We start from the raw sequence: 20,520 nt of genomic DNA on the forward strand, positions 1-20,520 counted from the left end.
ACAGTACAACGTCTGTCAAAATCGGAATGCTAGTCTAGACGACCCGCTTTGCCTTTCTCTCTCGATGTTCCCCAGAATCTCCACCATTTCGGGTCGCCACCTTCTCCTGCCTGTCGACTTCTGTCGTGTGACACAGTGTGTGGAAGTCTGACTCCGTGCTGCTGCGCACCTCGACCATGACTGTCCGAAGGCTCGCGTCCTGTTGGCGTACTCGGCAAGCTGATGGTTCCACTGCTCTTGTTGCGCTTGTGCCCTGTTCCAGAGGTCCCGTTCATCGAAGGTCCGACGTACAAGGATCCCGACAAGGATCCCCGCATCGACTGGGATCTCGGATTCGGATTGGGGTTCCGTTTCGACATCAAGTCTTGCTCGTGACGGTTGTACGGCTCGTCACTGGCATCCCGAATCACCGGATCGAGAGTCGAATGGTGAGGCAACGAGTGGCTGAAACGTCGTCGTGAACGCTGCTGTGGATGGTTCGCCGCAGGTCTCAGGTCGAATCCAGGCGAGGACGCGGCGAGTCCGATTGAGAAACCTCGCGGTCTCCATTCGACTGTTTTCATCACGACGTTATCAGATCCACCTCGTTAGGGAGAGAGGTAGAAGTTGCGACTTACGAGGCTCGTCTTCCTGACAGGTCTCGTCTTCGTCACTCGCGCTGTCCTCCGCTTCGGGCTCGGTGACGAAAGATTCTCCAGCCAAGATTCTGTCACCGTGGACTTCCGTCTCTGGATTCTTGCCTTCCCTCGAACTCAAGTCGTCTGACTTGGAAGTTCCTCCACTCTTGATACTGACGATCCACACTCCACCCAACAGGATCGCGATTCCGAGCGTGACCAGCACGATCTGGACCGTCGAGAGCTCGTCCCACTGGTCGTAGTAGATCAAGCCAGATACGATCGAGCAAGTGTTGTAGAAACAGAACGCCAATGGGCACACGAGCGTCGGGCCGACCACTCGCAACGCTCGGTTCAGGTACGCAAGCTGAATCGGCGTACGAAGCGTGATCAGAAGACCGCAAACTGAGCCAGATACATCAGGGAACACTCACTTGGAACAGCTCGCATACCAGTAGGACAATGACGATCAACCAAGGCTCGAAATGTCCAAACTGTCGCGTACCTCGAACCGAGAGTCAGTCCATCAGGATTCGAGTCACGAGTCGTGGGTGCGGGAGACAAAGCGGAGCTGACCTGGTTCGACTTGCCAACAATGCTCATAATCAACAACTCGATGCCAGTCTTGGTGAACAACAGACACAGGCCGCTCAAGGTCCCACTCGTCGCGCCATACGCTGCTCCTATCCAGATTCTCGTAGCCGCGACCTTGCGCTCGTGAGCACACCCTGGAGGCGGAGTGGAATTCGAACGGGGCTGGGTGGGATCTCGACCGCCGACGATACTCGGTGCAGGCGAGTATAGGTTGTTTGAATCAGCTTCTGATTCAGTTTCGGCAAACGTCAACCGAAACTGTTTCGAATGAGACAGGAGCGGGGTCGTTTCCGAATCCGAAAGGTCAGCAGCAGCCGTCGAAATCGTCGATTTGAGCGCAGACTTGGGTCGAGGGGGCGAGGCCAAGTCGAGGGAGGTCGAACGAGATGGCGCTGACCATCTCCTCGCACTACCGCTCTTGAGCATCCAGCTCGGTCGGCGATGCCTTGGCGATGTGAGAGAATCTTCAAGGGATGCGAGGTGACGTGAGAGGCGCCACTCTGTCAAGTGTGCCGCAGAAAGAATGAGCAAGAGGAACAGGGCGAGCAGTGACACCCAAACGATGAACGCGGGGCGTCGATACAGTCGGACGAGTTCCGGTAGGGTGTGGGTCTGCTCGGGGACAACTGATTGCAAGAAGTAGAGAAGTGAGCCAAGCCATGTTCAGGTTGAATGGGGGGAAATGGATTGCCTACCTCCAAAGATGCCGATCAAAACAGCCCCTCCTGCAATTAGTACCGTTCCTGAGACACGTTAAGCCCATACAAGAAGTCAGCTCGAGCCTGCTTATGCTATGACAAGCGATGAGACGCACCGACGACGAGATGGACAGTAAATTCGTCTCCCAATACGATTCTCGCAAACGCCGCGTTCCACAGGAGACTGACGGCACCAAGTGGACCAAGCACGACTATCGGGAGTGCACCGATTTGAAAGACCGTACCTTTTGAAAACAAATTGGAACCGCAATGAGCATCACGGAGCGGAGTGAGACCGGAGAGAAGAGATCGCAGCACGTACCGAACACGTTGGAAAGGATGAAGATGGCGAACCCTCCCAACCACAACGGTCTCTGCCAGTCTCGTTTACGTTCCGAGACTGGCAATTTCTCATTTGCGACATGACTCAGTCGTTGAACCGTGAGACCTGGTCGGACAAGGTACGATGTTCAGAACACTCGGTGGCGTTATAAGCCAAGCAGGAAGACCTGGAACTCACCGAAAGATTGAACAAAGGACGCGAGCAGTCCAACGACGACCTAGAGTGTGCGAGTAGACTGAGGTGAGTCGTCTTGTCTTGACACCGCCTCCTTCGGAAGTGGACTCACGCCTGCTGCGACACTGATGTGTGGACCGGCTTCGCCGTCCCCTTCTAGCATGGCTCCTCGTCCTTGAAGCGCTGACTTGGAGGCCGTCACTCTGACGAGCGAGCAAGCAAGACTTGGACTTGGTGCTCCAAGAGATCTCGCGCGCTTGTGAATTCCGGCTGCAGGCGAGACCGAGTGCTTGCAGTCGCCAAGCGAGACGAGTTGTAGGTAGTTCGCAGGAAGCAGTCGAGTGGTTGCCGACCGTTACCGAGATGCGTGCGAGACGAAGAGCTGGAAACACTTCTAAGTCGTGAATGTGAATGAGGTCAAACTGATCGTACGGCCTATCTCTCCGTACCAAGCACAGGAAGAAGATACAATATACAACGAGCGATAGTCCGTTACAGAACTATCGCCCGAGGAGAAACTAGACAGTATTTCATTGCTCAGGGAGGGATGGTTCCGTGTGCCTCTCTCAAGCAGCAATCTTTTCCTTCTTGTCCACCTCGTCGTCCAAGTGGATCTCGACCTTTGATTCGTCGTTCCCGTTCACAGGCAGTTGACCCGGGATGATCTTCTCGGTAGCTTCGTCACCATTCGAAGCCGCAAATCGTTTCAGGCGTTCACTGACATGCTCCGGCTTCTCCTTGGGCCACGCTCCGATCGTTGGTGCAGCGGAGGTCTTTGATGACGGACTCGAATCTCCGCCAGCAGCGCCAGGTTTGTTGAACGTGGCCGAAAAGTTTGATCGGTTGAAAGTTTTCGGTGGGTGCGAGAAATGACAACCCGCTGGATCATGGAGGAGAAAAAGTCAAACTCTTTAGCAATCATTCGAGTGCACCTAAGAAAAACAGGCAGGCTTACGTCGAGTGCAAGCTGCACCATACCGACACGGGACCGTACCGCCATTCGGATCTCCCCGCACATCCCACGGGTGCTTGAAGACACAACCCGGTCGTGTGCACGCACTTCCGAACTTGCACGGTTTCGAGCCTGCCCCAGGAATCGTCGAAGGATCGCTCACTGCCGGAGCTGGGGCCGAGGCGGCAAGTGGAGCAGAAGTCGAAGCGCCAGCAGGTGCAGACGCGGAAGAAGCGACAGTCGAAGCAGATGCGTTCTTCTGAGCTTTAGACACGTGAGATTTGGGGCAGTCCTGCAAATAGTTGGGAGCAAAACCGATGAGCGTGATTGGCCGAGAGTACCAAAGCCTCGAAGGGGATCGCAACTCACGGGATCTTGACAGGACAATTGCTTGTCGCACGACTCACTACTGAGCACCAATCCGCTCTCTTTCGTGGCGACCGGACTCGGATGCGAGAAGCCACATGGAGGTTTCGTGCAATCGACTCCGTGTTTGCAAATAGCTTCGTTTTCTGGCTTTTTCGGTAGCGCGACAGCCGGTGCCGCTGCAGAGTTGTGTTGGTGATGCGGCGGGCGTTGACCAGCACCAGCAGGTCCACCTCGGAAGGGTCCGTTTTTCGAGGATCCGTTGAAACCTCCTTGCGGGTTGAACGGTGCCGCTTGCGGGTTGAAACCTTGTTGCGGAGGCGCACCACCGAATCCAGTCGCGGGCGAGTTCCACACGTTCTGCATCTGCGCAAACGCTTGCGCCTGAGCCATCGCGTGCGCTTGCGCTTGTCCAAGTACTGGCGGAGGGAGGGAGGACGCGAGAGGATGAGCCATCAATGCCGGAAACGGGATCGTCGCGAGACTCGAAGGGTGAGCGCCGGCGATGACGGCTTGGATCGTTTGAGTGATCTGTGAGGTCAACCGTTGTTGGTATCAGCGCCGTCGCGGGAATGGGCAAGGCTGAACCATGACGAGATACTTACGGCATCGAAAGCTTGTTGAGGGATACCAAGGTTGTTGATCATGGGCGGGGTCGAGTTCCTCGGTCCGGGCGCGTACTGAGCGTTGTTGCCTCCCATGCGATCAAACAGGCTCTTGCCGCCGTTTCGGGGACCAGACGGGATCTGGTCGCGTTCGTACCGCTGTCGCTGTAGCGGAGGCTGGTCCCGGTCGGCTCCCATCTCGCGACTGTCGCGCTTGACCCCGGAAACAGCTGCACCAAACATACTCCTCGATCCCGCAGGTCGGTTCGGTAGTCCGGATGGTCCTGTCGGGATTGATGACGATGTAGGGCCGGAGTGTGCATTCGAGGTGGCGGACGATGCGGGCGCAGGGGACGCGGCGGGAGGTGCAGAGGGTTCCGGGTAGTGGTTCTTAACCTCGTCAAAGAGCCACGTGACGAACGAAGGGTCAAAGTCGCCTCCGATCAAGTCGGACAATTCAGTCGAGATTTGATCTGCGCAGGAGGGTTCACAGACGTAGCGAGGCTCAGGTCAGCGAACGGGTCTTGATCGCATGCGAGAAGCAGCAAGACAGACGGACCAGGCGTTTTGCGGTTCCCGAGCATGACCAAGCAGTACTCGCTGTAACAATAGGCATGATCGTCAGTGAATGCGCTTTGAACACGAGACGAGCAGAACGAGTGAAGGAGACTGACGCCATTGTTGGGTCGTCCTCGGTACTCCACTCGAGCGAAGCGAGCTGTTTCTGAATCGCAGCCTGTATCGATACCGCGCATCACGATTAGCTCTGGCGACGAGGGCGAGCGGAACGCCTGCAGGAGGCGATCGATGCGGGAAACGGGACGACTGACCTGCAGCGCCTGGCCTTCCTCCGAGGTCGGGTTCACGTTCGGCTGGTAGGTCGACATGGCTGGAACTGTGCGAGTCCGAAGCGTCTGTGCGACAGACTGGATGTGCAGGAGGCGAGCCAGGGAAGCGGCGCCGACACTCTCGCCAAAGTGGCACTCTCCGCTCATCGTCCCTTCAGACCTCTCTGTGCGTTAATCAGATCCAGTCTGCTACTCTACGGTTGTATATTGAATGCTGACCCTCACTCGCCCGATCCTCGTCTCTGATTGCCGTGTTTGCTCCACTTGCCTCACCGCCTCGTCTCCGTGCCGGCAGCTGTATCTCGCACAATGGCTCTGATTGAAGTGATTGCGAACGATCGTCTCGGTCAGAAAGGTATGTACCCTGTGTTCGTTCACATTTGGCAACATGGTACTGAGCCATGTTTCCGCATTCGTTCGCAACAGTCCGGGTCAAGTGCGAGTGCGTCGCTCGCTTGCCTCGCACATCCCCTGCGATGACTCGCTGATACACTCTTGAGCTTCCGCTCGAGATCAGTTCCGAAGACACGGTCGGAGATTTGAAGAAACTGATCGCCGCACAAACCGGTACGAAAGCGTAAGTTGGGTCACTACCCACCTGCTCTCGCCAGAAACCGGGTACTGACGGCAACTCTCGGTGGTGTTTCTCCAGCGAAAAGATTGTTCTGAAAAAATGGTGCGTTGCCGAGTTCTTGTCGGCGTATGACCTAGGCTGCGCGTGCTCACTCGCGCTCTCTCTCTCTCTCTCTCTTTGGATCGACACCAGGTACACCATCTACAAGGATCAGTGAGCCATTGATTGTTGTCGTAAGCTGCGAGACCCGCTGAATACTGACGTTCGGATGGTCCCAACCCACGAAAGCATCACTCTTCGAGATTACGAGGTGTGTCTCTGAATCTGATCCCTCTCTCTCGCTCGGATTCTTTTCTTTTGACGCGTAGCACAAGCTGACGGACATTGTATGTCGTACGCGATTCAAGATCAACGATGGCATGAGCCTCGAGATGCAGTAGACAGTCATTTGGGTCTCGGTCCGAAAGCGACTTGCGCTGTTCCCTGTCGGCTCTCACGCACTCTGCTGTCCTTGTAAATTCTGTAGTCAAAAGTCTCACTTCTCGTTTTGCGGAGCGACAGAGCGAGAGAGGCGCTGCAAGAACTCTTTGCAGAGTTGCCGGAGAAATCCTTGAACGAGACGGGTAGCTTTGTGCAAACTGAAAAGAACCGAACAGCAGTTCACGAGGTAAACAAGCAAGGGAAGAGACGACGTGGAATTCGATAACAAATAAGGGTGGATTTGGAAGTTTTCGAAGAGACTGACTGGCGAGCGCGAGACGGGCGGCCTCGCCCTTTTTCCGCTTCGTGCGTCCCTCAAACAGACTCCACCGTACGCTTGAACCGAACATCCTTGCTGCCAGTACCGACCCTGTACCTTGCCACGCCGCCCTGCCGACGCACCAACTGCCCTGTTGTCAAGAGGAAGCGGAAGATTCGAGATGGTCGAAAAGTTGGAAAAACCCCAAGGGCGGGAAACGAGCTGGCGCGCCTCGCGCTCACTGGTCAGGATCAGGATCAGCAAGGGGGAGACTATGCTTCGAAAATCGGGGCAGAACCAGGTCTCGACGCGAGGAGCTTCGTTCAGCCGGGAAATGATGCGTGAATCGAGGGTCTCGATGGACCAGCTCGGCACACGGGGACCAGACAGCCTTCGCTCTCGCTTTTGTTCGTGAAAACTGACACCTGCCGTGTGTTGCTCGAACAGCCTTCTCGCAATGGCCAAGTCGAAGAACCACACCAACCACAACCGTGAGCGAACTCCCCTCCCTTCCTCTTCTGCCTTTCCCCCATTGACGCTGATGACCGCTCTCGCCCTCTACCAGAGAACAAGGTTCGTCTGATTGATGACTAGATATCAAGTCGCTTCGAGGTCGTGCGACTGACTCAGCTCCTCTTGTCTGACCCCACCTGTTCCCCCATTGCGATCCCGACTCGACCCTCCCCTCACCTCTCTCCTTTACGATCTGGTTCGAGCAAACCTGCAGAAGGCTCACCGTAACGGTATCAAGAAGCCCAAGACGAACAAGTACCCCTCGATGAAGGGTGTCGACCCCAAGTTCCGTCGTAACCAGCGTTACGCCGCTCAAGTCAGTCCCCCTTCCTCTCGCCTACCCGACAGAGAACCGTCGAGAACTGATCAATCTTCGCCGCTTGTAGGGAACTGAGAAGGTTCTCCGTGAGGCTCGCAAGGCTGCCGCTACTTCGGCCTAAACGAAAACACCATTTGCAAAAAGATTTATATCTCAACTTGGTTCGCGTCGTCGTGTTCGATGCGTACGGGCTGTGTGTGTTTTCTCTTTGTTTGTGGGTTTTTGGTTTGAACAAAAACTTCGGCTCGGTTCACCTCAATCGGAAGGTCCTACTCCTTTTCTTTTGCCCTCACGCACAACACAGAGAGAGATTGTGAGAACGTCACTGTGATATGCGATCGTGATCTATTATGCTACAAGTCTACAATTCATGAGTCTATAAAACGCGTTTCGGAAAGATTTCTATAGCAAACGAAATTCCTACGCCGATTTCGATTCGCTTCATCCCAAGGTCAAGGTCTAGTGAACATGTATCCATGTACCGTCCCTCGAATCGTCAAGTCTCCCTCGTCTTCTGGGAACGCCGGCTGCAAATTGACCCCGAACCCACAAGATCACTCGAGATCAGCCTTCGAGAAAAAAAAAAGGAAAGAAAGGAAAAAGGATTGCTTACGCCAGCGTTCGGATCGTTCCACACTTCTTCAACTTGCCAACCGTTCTCCTGTGCGAGGGTCAAGATGTGTAGGTCTTGCTCGACAAACTTGGGTCGGTGATGCGAAAAGAAACACAAGATCGCTGGAGTCTCGACCCGATCCAATCCCCTAGTCAGATCAATGTCTGGGAGTTCAACTGCCTTGGTCGAATGAGGTATGGGTACGGATTGAGGTTCTCGGGAAGGGTTCAGACAGGTCAAGCATGTTTTGAGCAATGCGAGATGTTGCGAGTGATTGAACACGAGATCGGACAACAGGATCAGGTCAAACTTTGAAGATCGCGAAGACGTGAGAGTCGAGAAGAGATGATCGGGGGAGGAACCCCACGTGAAACCCTGACAGTTCAGGCGATGAGGAATCAGCTTGTGAGTATTTTTACAGTTCGCTGTCAAGCTTACCGCAGCTCTTGTCTCGGCGACCTGTTCGATCGGTTCAATGTTGGTAGCGACGTTTGCTTCAAGATTCTTGACCAGCGCGGCGTCTGGAAAGTCGGAAATGACCACCTGCGAGCGCGACGGAATCAGCTCGGGATTACACGGGGGTTATTTGCGAGACTTTTGGGAACTGACTTGTCCTGCACCTTCGAGAGCTGCGACGAGTCCGGGTAGACCCCCTCCTGCGCCGAGTTCGAGCACGTTCTTGCCCTGGTTGCGACCGTGCGAGCCATCGGGAGCATGCAAGAGGGTCGCAGCGTGAAGTTCGAGGAAGCGTGCTAGGGCGATCGCGGCGGGGTACAGGATGTGTCCTGAATAGAGGAACGGTCAGTCGATTCGAGAGAACCCAAGGCCAAGAGCGAGAGGAAGCTGACCCCAGAGTGGATGTCCCGAGACCAAGCCCACTTCGACCTGCTCGGGTCCGACCATGTCGCGCGTGCCTCCATACTTGCGACGCTTGTACGTGCGTACTGTCGGCGGCGGCGTTGCGGGACGATACCCTTCCGGCTCCTGAGTCGAGCCGCAGTCGCTCATTCAGCGAAACTAGCTTGCGTGCGTGAGCGGTGGACGTCTCACCTCGAGCAGTGCGCCGAGCCCTTCATCCTCCGAGTCCGAGTGCGAGGCCGCCATTCGAGCGTTTATGGGAGAGAGAGTTGGCTCAACTTGCGCGAATCCAACGCGATGCGAGTTGACAACTTTCGCCCCCATCCGCACACCCGAACATCACAAGTGAGTCGACTCGCGTTCGGACTCTACAGTCGAGACGGATGCTGACGGATCTGCTTGCTCACAGTGGCCTCTGGATTCGCACAATGGGCCAAGTGAGTCGTCAAGTCGGCTCGTTTCCGTCTCATCTCGGCACCGCTGACCCCTCTCCCACACCAGGTCGCCTGAAGCGGTAACAGCTCAAGCACTCTCAATCCCTCTGATACGCGAGCTGACTGACCTTTGTCATTTCCAGCGCAAGTACTTTCTCTCGACGCACTTCTGGGGTCCGGTCGCCAACTGGGGATTGCCCCTCGCTGCCATCACCGACCTGACCGGCAAGGATGCCAAGTTCATCTCGGGCCCCATGACTGTCGCCCTCGCTTCCTACTCGTCAGTCTGTTCCCCTCGCGTTTCTCTCTCTCCCCAAAACTCACGTCTCTCTCTCCTTAGGATGGTCTTTATGCGTTTCGGTATGGTTTATGAATCGCTTCATCGTAAATCGTGATTCTGTGCTGACCCATTCCGACCCCTTTATACGCTGCAGCTTGGCGAGTCCAACCTCGGAATGTACGTTTCCATGTCTCCAGCCCGATACTCCTTCTCTGATCAGATTCGTCATTCGTGAATAAAAACCAGTACTTGTTGTTCGCCTGCCACTTGACCAACGCCACCGCTCAATCTCTGCAAGGTGTTCGCTTCCTACAATGTACGCACCTCTCGCCTCGCTGATTGGAACCAGAATCCCTTCACTGACCGCATCGATCGCTTTCCTGGTTCGCATCTTGAACAGACAATTGCAAGCTTGTCCCACTTGTCTCTTGTAGCGGATCTGGAACTCACCGCGTTTTTTTCCCTATACCCGTTCGAACAGACTTTGGCGGCAAGGAGAACGACTCGACCGTCGAAAAGATCAAGGACGCAGTCACGTCAAACTAGAATCGTTCTATCAGGGAACAAATACTCAAAAAGGGAAACAGGGTCTCTTGGCTCACAGAGAAAACAACACTTTCTAGACGCTTTTCAAACACACAATTCCTCAAGTCTTTGGGATCCCTTTTCGTCCGCCCCCCTTTCTTGCCTATATCCTACCTTTTTTCTTGCCTTTTGTTTCTGCAGTAATGGGGTTTCTGTCGTTTTGTTCTCTCTTCTTCTCTTCTTTGGATGTCGCGCTCGTCCCTCTCTCAGGTTCCATGTCGGAACATCAGCATAGCCAAGAAAAAGAGTCGTCTCCCTCTCTCTCGCAAGCGATAGATCGGAAGAGAATGTATAAACCTTGGATTGATTGATTAGGGAGACAACAAATGTGAACAATACAAAAGACTCTTCTTGATAACATACATGATAACCCTATAGGACCACGCCTCCCTTACGCGCTGACCAACATTCCGCATGGCTTTTGCGAGAAGAAGTTTGTTACCAATCTTTGACGGCGACTCCTACGACTCCTGAAACGACTCCAGAAACCAGATCGGGACGATGAACCGTTGCAGCAATCACTGTCGGTGATGGAAATCAGCCATGAGAGATTTTGCTTTCATACCCTTCTCGAGACAGGTGCGAGAGCACGTCCAATCATGATTGTGATCGAGGAAAGAAAGAAAAAGAGAGGGCGTACCGGTTCCAGCCGAAGTTGAAAAGATGATGCGTTCCAACCATTTCGTCAGGAATTCTCCCGTAGGTCCATTCGTCAACAAATTCGGAGCGACATCGTCGACCACCGCATACCTTTTAAACATGGATTAATTCCACCGAGTTAAATCAGTCGCTCCTTGAGAAGGGTTTCGGGGATTTGATCGGGGGATTTTCACTTACAGAGCTCGAGTCGCGGTGAACAAGGCCATCTCACGTCTTCTCCGTTTGTTCTCGATCAAAACTGAAAACCCACACATGATGCAACCCAAGTACACTGCCAACCCTCCATCGAGTCGTTGTTGTCGCAGGAATTTGCCTCGGGGGAACAACCGAGGCAATCGAGTTCGGACGAGACAGACCCTGGTTTCATCAAGGCGAGTTCAAAGCTCAGCGACTTGTCGTCGGGGGAAAAATAATGGCAGACCCCGACATCGTGTTCGAAACTTACGAGGCGTAGATCGATGCGACGAAAGTGGCGAGGAACGCTGATGAACGTGAAGCGGCGAGCAAGATTCGTACGATCGAAGATCCAGGTTGACGCATGACTTTTGAGAAATTGAACAGCAGAGGTGGGATTGCGTGAACCTGATCAAGAATCATCATAGTGGTGAACAACGAGCAGTGTCCGCAGACCATCTAGATGACTTACGGGAAGGTAAATCAGGAGGCAGTCCAAGAACGCTCGTGCCCATCGTTTGAGAGCGTTTACTTCGCAAGTGCCCCTGCCGACCCGACCGTGCACGATCTCGCAGGAGAACCGGGAGATGAGCTCGGGGTTGGTCGTGCTGCGAAGACCGCGCGCTTGTCAGAGTCAAACGTCTGTTTGTGAGAAATGGGCGAGCACAACATACGACGGGTCCTTGCCAGCATATGCAGCGATCCCTTGACACATCTTGAGCACTTCGTCGCTCGGTTTCTCGCCATACACGAACGTGCCGTTTCTGGCGTGTCGCAACAGTTCGAGCAATCGCTTGTCCATGCGAGCTAGTTGCAAGATCCAACGATTGTACGAGGGCGGTAGCGCATCCGGGTTGTAAAACCAGGAGCTCATAATGATAAAGCACGAGAGCGAGAAAGTGAGCGTGTCGGCGTTCGAAGCGAGGAAGGTTGTTGTTGGTCCGAAGCGACCTGCCGTTGCGCCCGTGTATAGATAAGTCCCCCTCACGAGCGTATCGACCGCACGCACAAACACAAACAATGTCAAGTCGAGCGTAGGTGACTGGACGATGCTCGTGGTCGGACTGTGCCGAGACATTCGACCTGTAGGCCGCACCTGGTTTGCGGTCGTCGTGACAGCATATGGTGAGACGGAAAAGTCGAGCTTGGGATCAGTCGAGACCGCGAGCGGGATCGAAGGTCGGCGGTACGTTGGCGACGACTGCAGGAGAAGGATCGCGAGGAAGGACGAGATTGTCGCTGAGCATGCCGTCGTCAATGTCGCGATGATCTTGTGGTCCGTCTCGAGCTTGTTGACCTCTTCTGCCTGCGATAGGACGATTTCCTTCGTCTTGCCCTTGCCCTCTCGAAGCGATCGTGCTTTCTCCCTCGATGCGAGGTATACGCGTCGCACTACGGGCTCAAGCAGCCGTTCGCCATACTTGGCCCCTCCGACTGCGATTCCGAACGCGAGTGCGAGTCCGCGGGGCTTGAACTTGAACGCTTTGAGCAGTTGGACCAACACTTGCACTGCGCTCTTGCCCTTGCGCTTCGTCAAGGCGCGTACAATCGCCGGAGCTGTCTGTGCCGTGTATCCGAGAGCGGCTGCACGCAGGAATGGCAGTGTCGCCGGATCGAGGTCGCGCAGGATAGACGAGCAAGCGGCGACTCGTGGTAGCCGGCTATGTGTTGGTGGAGCCATGCCGCCCGGCCCTTGTTGGTCTCTAAGGTGGGTCAGGACACCCGTCAACACGAGCCGGAGGTCGGAAGCGCGCGGACAAGTGAGTTGATCGTCGCGTCCGACGATCGAGCGTCTCGCGACGCGAAGGGCTCTCGACGAACGTATGTGGAGCTCAACGTCTGCGGCAGGGTGGCTTGTTGTGGCTTGTGCAAATAAGTCAGGAGCACTCTGTGAGCCTTGTCTCAGGTATTGACATGGAGATGGCGGGAATTGTGAAAAGCGCAGGGCAACGCAGCTAACGCAGGGGGCAAGTGCAAAGAGTCGGTGCGAAAAGGCGCGTGCGCATTGAAACAGGAACAACTCGCTGATGGAGCGAGACATACACATTACACAGGCTACGCTAGACGAGTGTCGAGGACTGTTCAGATTCGCGAAGATTTCGAATGCGTCGACGGGGGAGACGCGTGCGAGCTTGTTCGGGCTCTTGACTGTGACTGTAGTGGCCGATACTCTTTTTTCTCGATGTCTGAGGAGTCCGAGCCATACGCGCTGTCGCTGAGAGATGCAGAAGCATCGGAATAGAATCCGAGAGAACCGTGTTTGTCGGCTTCGAAGCGAGTGCAAATGCATTCCGTCAGCTTGGATCACCCCGAACCATCAGAATGTGCTCACCCAGTGCCTTGTGAGCCCGTCCATTCGCAGTTTCTCGCAATAACCCTGTCAGGTTCTCATGGTAGTCCTTCTGTAGAGGACTCGTCTTCTCCTTCGGTCGCCCAACCGAATCTCGAACCCGATTGGTCCACCCCCCGCGAGATCGTTTCTCGTTCCGCCTTTGCATCTGTGCATGATGTTCTATCGCCGTCGACTCAACCTCGACGTTCTCCGACAACTCCTGAAAGTGAGCGAGCGCCGCCTTGGCTCGTTCGATATCGATCGCAAGGTGGTCGAGCTCGTCCTTCTTCTCAGGTTCGTTTGCGTACGAGTGCTTCTTCCAGTTCTTCTGCCAAACGATTATCCGGTCGACGAGGACAGCGTCGAAAATGATCGGAATGATCCCGCCAAGGATCCAAGGTAACTCGCCAAAGATGTCTGCGCCCGAATGTGACATCAGTGTTGGTACGTGGACTTTCAGGGCCAGTCTACTCACAGGTTTTGAGTTTGCCTTTGCCTTCGAGCTGTGGACCCATCGAGAGAACAAATATCGAGAGCAAGTTGAACAGATTCTCGATGCTGATGGCAAACGCCAGCGAATCAGTACGCCAGACGTGAAACCGAGATTGAGCTGGGAAAGCTTACATGAGAAAGACGAATGTGCCGTCAGAGAGGCTCAGCGTGGGCTTCTCTTTCTTCCGATCCCGGATCCAACCTTCGTACAGTTCGGGGAATCGCGCAATCGTGAAGAGAGCGGTACCGAGCGAGCCGAGAGCTGAAGCACAATCATCCATCAGAGTGGTATAAACAGGGATCTGTACAAAGTCGATCCGACTCACCGAGAGCAGCTGGGGTGTGGGAAGTCGGGACCTCGATCACAAACTCGCCTGCGGTCTTGTGAAGCATGATCACAAGGTACAGTCCCCACCAGGCAGTGCCGATAAAGATGCAACCGATGACGAGCTTTGTGTTGTCCCACAAGCTCCAGTCACTGAATTGCTGGTCAAAGTGCAGGATGAAGCGAGATTTGGACTCTTTCTCTCGTTTCTTGATGAGGGTTTTGGCAGGGGTCGGTTTCGGCGCGAGACGGCCGGGATGTCCCCAACTGATGAGTTCGACGAGCATGCAGAGATCTGCAACAGCATTCCTGATTAGCCCATTGCATTGAGGAATTGCCATGCAAGACTAAAGTACCCGCAATGAAGTACCTGAAAACGGAGGCCAAGAGAGTCAGTCAAAACTCCGTTGCATCGCCTAGAAGGGAGAACTCACCAGCATGCGAGAAAGATTTGCGTCAATGGTGCGCCGAGGAGCACAATCCCAGCTATGACGAGAAAACTGTCAGCAGATTGAGCGCGCGAAAGGCGACAGAAGCAGATATGCGCCTCGCTCAAGTTGACTACGTCGGCACAGAGCCAGATAGCAAGGAACAAACCCCCCGTTCCATTGCTTCGTCTCGCAGCATTGCCGACTTTTGGACCGTTGTCCCAAAACAATCTGTCAGCTAACACCAGGCGATCCGAGTAAGATGCGTTGACCTACGGATGAGAGGGACGAAGCAGGCAATCGCCACGCCAATTCCGCAATAGCCCAGCAACGAGGAGATGATCTGAGGCATCGTCAGCTTGAAGCCGTGTTCACTCATTTCGTAGGATGGCTCAAAGCAAGTCGAGGCGGGTTGACCAGCCGAGGAAAAGCCGTGAAGGTGTACCCGTAACGGGGCAAGATGTCGAGATAAGAAAAAACAGAGAGGGTCCGCGAGGTTTAGCAAGTCGAGGTCCGAGCTGTCAGCCCAGAACCGCGGACTTGTTACGGAGGATGAGACCTCCAACCGCTACGAGATAAGGGCTCGTCACTCGGTGCTCGACAGGGCGATTCGTCGAACTCCTGATTCCTGAAAAAAATTCCTGTCATCATTGCAGGTCCATCTCGTCGCTAGATTGCGAAGACGATGTCAAGCTGCCGAGATCGAGGATCTCTAGACGTCGTCCTTCCCCTGCGAGCGAGCATGCTATCCGGCGACCGTGCAATGTTGCGAGCGCGACGTGGGAAGGCGGAAAATGTGAATCGAGATGTACGGTCCGGTCGAGCGGCAGTGACAGCGGACTCGGGGACTAAAAATAGAAGCAGGTCAGGTCGGATCCACTCGTGCAGTCAGGTAGACGTACTGTAGGTGCAGGAGTGAATGGAACAGATTGCAAGTCGAGCGTGATGACAACAGGCTTGGAAGCTGTAAGATATGGCATTCGAAATTGTCAGATGTTGGGCAGGATGGGTTCCAGACACGGACTACTCACCAGCCGAGTCACTTTGGTCAACTGCGAGAGCGAGTTGATCCCCAGGAAGAAATGCCATCTCCAGGATCTCTATAGGAGTACCGGTTTTCGTTTCGAGCTTGTACGCCGCCTTTTCCACACGAGCCAGATCGTGCACGGCGAGATTGACTGTCAAGTCATTCAAGGTCAGCATACTAGAGTAGCTGAGGCGTGCGAGGCTCTCTCACGGATTGTGTCGCCGACCCAAGCTTCACACATGCGTTGATCGCTCAGCGTGGTTGTTCGCAGTCTCGGGCCTTTGGCTGCAGCAGTCTCGCACGAGCCCCGTAGGACTCTGAAATCGACGAATGCTCGAGATCCAACCCGCCTGACTGCCGTGCTCATGGTCTCGCCTACGAGCTTGCCCACAAGGTGCAAGAGAACCGAAATCGAAGCCGGAGGCGGCTGTGCGTTCGTTTCGGACGCTCCCAAAGCAGGTGGTCGAATATCCTCTACTTGACTGGACGCGGTTTTGGCGAAAGGGGCGGTTGCAGGAGATTCGATCGCGAAACTTTGGTCGTTGCGAGAGCCTGTCTCGGCGCCGACGGTAGACCGTCCCTGCGACTCGAGTTCGTCACGTTCCTTCTGACCCTTGAACTCCTCGGAGAGGCGCTTGCTCATTGCCTCGAACGATTCTCGCGTCACACTTTCTCGTCCCTGGTTGACTTCAAGCTGATCGACCCATTTCTGTCCGCTTGTCAGGAACGAATTCTGTGCGAGGGTCATTGAAGCGAGCCCCATGGTCAAGAAGGGGTCGATTGGCGAAGTCTGCGCTGACAGAGAGTGCTGGATGTAGGAAGAAACCGGGACCGGATGAAACGCTGCTACTGGTCGAACTTCGGAGCCCTCCTGTTGAGCGAGCTTGTCGAGTTCTGTCCGAGAGTTGGAACACCTGTCAGGACCGCTGGTGGTGAAAGGTAAGACCAGGACGTGCCGTAGTGTAGCCAGATACTGAATGCCTTGAAGCATCGCTCTTCCTCCTCGACGACGGGCTGCAATCGCACGGTCGCCTTGATCACCTCTTTCGCGACCTCTATCGCTTTAAGGATTGTCTTGCGGTCAAATCTGTACATGTCAAACTTGGCCGGCCTGTCAAAAGCATTCGCGAGCAGAGGCTGTCAGCTCGAAAACGCAATTTCTGCAATGCCAAACATCTCGTCCATACCAGCGGGCCCAGGCGTCGACCTCGAGCAGAAGTATAATCGCTCGTTCAAGAGCAGGTACAACGCTCATCCAACCAACTCGCTTCATCCTGTCGAGTGCGATTCCCATCTCTTGTTCCCATTTGACGAGCCCTCGCTCGTTCATCTTTGAAGCGAGGAAGTCATGTAAAGATCGTGTTGGACGACCGGTCATGAGCAACAGGTGGAGTTGGGTTGTCGGAGGCAGTACGACTGTCAGAGAAAGTCGAAAGGAGAGTTAGCATGGTACGACGACGAGATATTATCATGCGAAGGGCCTTACCTCCTTGGGGCCGGCTCACATCAGCGACCCGCTGTAACCACCCTTTTCCAATCCTTCGGGATTCGTCCCATAGGTTCCTCACTTCTTGCAAGGCCTCAAAGGCGTGCTGCAGGGTCGCGCGCAGGGCAGATGACTGGCGTATGATGACCCGCAGCGAAGGGGGAATCGGTAGAGACATTTGTTCAAAAAGCAGCTCCATGGGATCTGCGGTATACACGGCAAATTGAACTTTCGAGTTGTCGGGACTGGTTGGAAGGACTCGAACGCCGACAATGGCGGTCGATTCTCCAGTTGGGCGTCTGTGATCGACACTGCCGACGTAGATGTTGCCTCCGAGATACAAGTGTACGTAACCTTTGTCGTCGCCAACACAGAGCAGGCTTCTTTCCGTCTCGTCGTGTCGTGCTCCTTTCGTTCTGAGCATGGCTCGAACGTGAGCGTCCCCAGTCGCCTCGACTTCGTCTGGTCTTTGATCCGACAAGACAGTCGGGAACCCTCCAATCGCTGCTTCTCGCAAATTGAGCGCTCGCTGAGCTTCTTTCGCTCGCTCGCGTTCCAACATGGCTTGTTTCGCTCCAAACACTCCTCCACCTCCTCCTCCACCACCACCCGCCGAGTTTGCCGTGAAATTCCCAAGTGCTGGTCCTCCCGTCATGGCGGACCCTGTCCCTCCCGGACCTGAACTGGTCGAGTTCTCTTTCTTGATCTTGGGCAGTCCAGGAAGTTTGCGCACGAAATCGATCGACCATGAAGAGAGGTCCACATCGACGGGGTACTCGAACGACTGCCACGAAAGATGAGTAATGCTGGCAGAGGTTGGGAGCGAGATTGGAGGTGACTCGAGCGGTTGACCCGAGTGAAGCGAGAGGATTGCGAGGGTCGAGTCCGAGGTAGGAGTGGCAGGGGAGATCGCCACCGCGAGGAAAGTATCTGGGATGCATCATCGGAGATCAGGCCTGGTACTCGAGGGAGGCGGAGGTGGGAAGGGTGGAAATATACTGTCGGGACTCCAAGCGATCTGTTCTACATTCCCCACTGGAGCGGCTTTCGGCTTCTTGTTGAGTCCCAATCCAGTCGCCTTCGGAGGGATTCCGACGTTCGTCCATTCCCATACGAGGTCGGATCCGATCGTTCCGGTTCGGTACAGCGAGACTTTGGATTGGTTCGGGGTCCCGAATCCAGGGTTCGAAGGGGACGTCAGGGCGACGAGAGGATGCTTTGATGACAGCGAACTAGGGTGCAATGCCACGGCCGATGGGACTGTCTTGACCCCCGTGATCGTCGCGTTTGTTGACCCCATCACGCTGTCGCCCAGCGTCGCCGTTCGGAAGTTGAATCAGGTACACCTGTCTATATAGTCGCAATAAGTCGAGAGTCGCGTTGCTGAGATCCGAAGGAAACAAAGTGATGAAGCGCAGGCATGGCAAGGCGAGGAGGTCTCATCGCTGTCCAGTCACGTGACGGTGCTATGCTTCACTCCGCAGCAACGGTTGCTCCGAGTATGCAGTGCACCGCATCACACTCGGTGTAGCTCTGACAATCGCGGGCGCTTCCACCTGCAGCATCTCTCTGACCAACCCATCCGCGAGTCATGACGACGTTTGGCTTCAAAGTAATGGCGATACAATGCAATAGAATGACAGAAGCCGACCAACCGCGTTCGAGTTGAACGAATGACCCATAGTGATACAACCGATCCCGATCGAACTCTGCAAGTCTATCACTTGGCTGCTTTCGCTTCCTTCTTGAGCCGCTTGGCCTCTTTCCTTGCTCGCTTCTCTTCCTTCGTCTCGCCATCTGTCTTCTTTTCCTTCTTGTCCTTCTTGTCCTTCTTGTCCTTCTTGTCCTTCTTGTCCTTCTTGTCCTTCTTGTCCTTTTTCGATTCTTTTACCTCGTCGACAGGAGCAGAAGGTTCCGCGAGTTTGCCCGGTTCAGTCGCTGTTGGGGGAGTCCAAGTTGCTCCCATGCCGCCTTGTTTCGACGAGACAAACATGGACGCGTAAATCCCTTGAGCTTTCGGAGCCGGTCCCGCTTCAACCGTCGGGGTGTCGGCCGTGACATGGAATGGATCGTGAGCTGCTGAATGCACCTTGAACTCCGGCGAAGGAGATCGAGTACGACGACGAGTAGTGGGTTCATCGTCGGCTGCTGCTGCGAGTGCCTTCTTTCGCTTCTTGTCCTCTTTCGCGGCTTTCTTGTCGGCTTTCTTGGCCTTCTTCTCTGCCTTTTCTCGCTTCTTTTGGTCTTCCGGGTTCTCGAATGTCGATGCAAGCGTTGTGGTTGTGGAAGAGGTGAAAACGGGATAGGCGGACGAAGTCGAAGGTCCAGCTCCAATTCCGGCAGTCGAGATGGTCGTGGTCTGTACCATGGCCGAAGTTCCCTTTGGCGGTGCGACTGGCCATGCATCTTTCAAGGGCGGGGCAATCGCGAGCGCAGGAGTCATGTGAGGGGTCGTAGAGACGGGCGTCGATGCTCCCGAAGAAGTTGGAGAAGGAGTAGGAGCAAGTCCGAGGATCTCTGCCATCGCCGAAGCGTTCGTCGCAGTCGCCATCCGTTTTGATCGAAGATGTTTCGAGCGCGCCCTAATGTGAATGACAACAACATTCCGTTTTCGGGGAATCAGGACCCTTTATATACAAGACGTGATCCGAGAGAGCAACTCACGCCATGCGAGGGTTCTTGAGGATCGCAGCCGCATAAGAAGAGACAGCGACGGGAGCCGCTTCGGCGACTGAGGATGGTTTAGCAGGAGGTGCGGAATCACTGTCGCTGTCACTGTCGCTGCTGTCGTCGTCCGAGGAAGACGATGAGGACGACGTCGAGTTGGACCGTTTGCGTTTGTGCGAGGAGGATTGTTCCGAGTCGGACGGGATGGGAGACGCGACGAGCGAGCCTTGCTCTTTGAGCTTGTTCAATCGGGCCAAAAGGCCTCCAAACTCGCCTCCCTGACTCGAACCAGCACCAGGAGTGCTCGCACCGCTACCTGCGGTGACAAACCCACTGACTTTGGCCGCACCTGCGGCACCGAAGCCGCTCGAGCCGGGTACGCCGATGGCCTTGAGGGTACCGACGACGCTCGCGGCGCTGCCCCGTTTCATACCGATTCCAAGGTTGTCCTCCTTGGCGATTGGGATGGACGAGACCTTCTTGCTGAACCCAGTACCGCCGTTGGCCATGATGAGGGCCTGGCTGTCCGAGTTGCCGAGCGATGGGTTGCTCGTCGGGTCCCAGCCCATCGACGCGAGCAGACGGAATCCCGGTGCAGAGGTGTCTGGCGAGCGATACAGGCAGAGCATGAGTTGCGCGCACGAGTCGAAGTCGAGTGGAGGGAGAACGGGGAAAAAAGTTGAGAGAGCGTCCACTCACCCTGAGCCCATCGTAGGTTGCGCGGATCGTCCTGAATGCGCTGCTTCTTGGTTGCACCAGAGAGACCCATGGTCGGCGTCGAGATAGGGGAATGCGATGCGAATTGAACCCTGAGGCG

At 55.1% G+C, this 20,520-nt stretch overlaps 8 protein-coding genes across 8 annotated transcripts; 2 read left to right on the top strand and 6 right to left on the bottom strand.

Moving 5' to 3' along the window:
* Window positions 1–29: 29 nt before the first annotated feature.
* Window positions 30–2,589, bottom strand: JCM15063_003568 (DMT family transporter; the record flags this gene model as incomplete). Its single annotated transcript, XM_076675489.1, has 9 exons — window positions 30–553; window positions 618–984; window positions 1,052–1,111; window positions 1,194–1,837; window positions 1,907–1,954; window positions 2,026–2,154; window positions 2,232–2,357; window positions 2,430–2,469; window positions 2,539–2,589. 9 exons carry the CDS (start codon window positions 2,587–2,589, stop codon window positions 30–32), a joined length of 1,989 nt encoding a protein of 662 aa, XP_076537573.1.
* Window positions 2,590–2,992: 403 nt separating this feature from the next.
* On the bottom strand, window positions 2,993–5,236 carry JCM15063_003569 (uncharacterized protein; the record flags this gene model as incomplete). Its single annotated transcript, XM_076675490.1, has 7 exons — window positions 2,993–3,306; window positions 3,382–3,670; window positions 3,748–4,275; window positions 4,350–4,822; window positions 4,909–4,949; window positions 5,024–5,085; window positions 5,180–5,236. The coding sequence occupies 7 exons, from the start codon at window positions 5,234–5,236 to the stop codon at window positions 2,993–2,995; spliced, it is 1,764 nt and encodes a 587-aa protein (XP_076537574.1).
* Window positions 5,237–5,506: 270 nt separating this feature from the next.
* HUB1 (ubiquitin-like protein HUB1) lies at window positions 5,507–6,211 on the top strand (the record flags this gene model as incomplete). The annotated part of the gene is made up of 7 exons (XM_076675491.1): window positions 5,507–5,552; window positions 5,624–5,639; window positions 5,715–5,774; window positions 5,850–5,873; window positions 5,964–5,984; window positions 6,060–6,081; window positions 6,179–6,211. 7 exons carry the CDS (start codon window positions 5,507–5,509, stop codon window positions 6,209–6,211), a joined length of 222 nt encoding a protein of 73 aa, XP_076537575.1.
* A 1,583-nt stretch (window positions 6,212–7,794) lies between these two features.
* Window positions 7,795–9,059, bottom strand: JCM15063_003571 (uncharacterized protein; the record flags this gene model as incomplete). Its single annotated transcript, XM_076675492.1, has 6 exons — window positions 7,795–7,869; window positions 7,956–8,330; window positions 8,394–8,498; window positions 8,565–8,740; window positions 8,804–8,939; window positions 9,006–9,059. The coding sequence occupies 6 exons, from the start codon at window positions 9,057–9,059 to the stop codon at window positions 7,795–7,797; spliced, it is 921 nt and encodes a 306-aa protein (XP_076537576.1).
* Window positions 9,060–9,110: 51 nt separating this feature from the next.
* Window positions 9,111–10,073, top strand: MPC1 (pyruvate transporter MPC1; the record flags this gene model as incomplete). The annotated part of the gene is made up of 8 exons (XM_076675493.1): window positions 9,111–9,162; window positions 9,223–9,250; window positions 9,315–9,327; window positions 9,391–9,527; window positions 9,588–9,607; window positions 9,682–9,704; window positions 9,774–9,843; window positions 10,009–10,073. 8 exons carry the CDS (start codon window positions 9,111–9,113, stop codon window positions 10,071–10,073), a joined length of 408 nt encoding a protein of 135 aa, XP_076537577.1.
* Window positions 10,074–10,550: 477 nt separating this feature from the next.
* JCM15063_003573 (uncharacterized protein) lies at window positions 10,551–14,382 on the bottom strand (the record flags this gene model as incomplete). Its single annotated transcript, XM_076675494.1, has 10 exons — window positions 10,551–10,633; window positions 10,753–10,862; window positions 10,950–11,129; window positions 11,218–11,354; window positions 11,419–11,554; window positions 11,621–12,809; window positions 13,279–13,695; window positions 13,754–13,836; window positions 13,903–14,032; window positions 14,097–14,382. The coding sequence occupies 10 exons, from the start codon at window positions 14,380–14,382 to the stop codon at window positions 10,551–10,553; spliced, it is 2,751 nt and encodes a 916-aa protein (XP_076537578.1).
* Window positions 14,383–15,170: 788 nt separating this feature from the next.
* Window positions 15,171–18,336, bottom strand: JCM15063_003574 (uncharacterized protein; the record flags this gene model as incomplete). The annotated part of the gene is made up of 8 exons (XM_076675495.1): window positions 15,171–15,371; window positions 15,426–15,487; window positions 15,555–15,701; window positions 15,761–16,444; window positions 16,507–16,661; window positions 16,738–16,966; window positions 17,037–17,966; window positions 18,036–18,336. The coding sequence occupies 8 exons, from the start codon at window positions 18,334–18,336 to the stop codon at window positions 15,171–15,173; spliced, it is 2,709 nt and encodes a 902-aa protein (XP_076537579.1).
* A 420-nt stretch (window positions 18,337–18,756) lies between these two features.
* JCM15063_003575 (uncharacterized protein) lies at window positions 18,757–20,472 on the bottom strand (the record flags this gene model as incomplete). Its single annotated transcript, XM_076675496.1, has 3 exons — window positions 18,757–19,618; window positions 19,701–20,307; window positions 20,403–20,472. 3 exons carry the CDS (start codon window positions 20,470–20,472, stop codon window positions 18,757–18,759), a joined length of 1,539 nt encoding a protein of 512 aa, XP_076537580.1.
* Between the last annotated feature and the right edge of the window lie 48 nt (window positions 20,473–20,520).

The sequence above is a fragment of the Sporobolomyces koalae genome (genome assembly GCF_050403365.1).
Source record: "Sporobolomyces koalae JCM15063 DNA, S_koalae_JCM15063T_v1_ctg1, whole genome shotgun sequence".
Lineage (NCBI taxonomy): Eukaryota > Fungi > Basidiomycota > Microbotryomycetes > Sporidiobolales > Sporidiobolaceae > Sporobolomyces > Sporobolomyces koalae.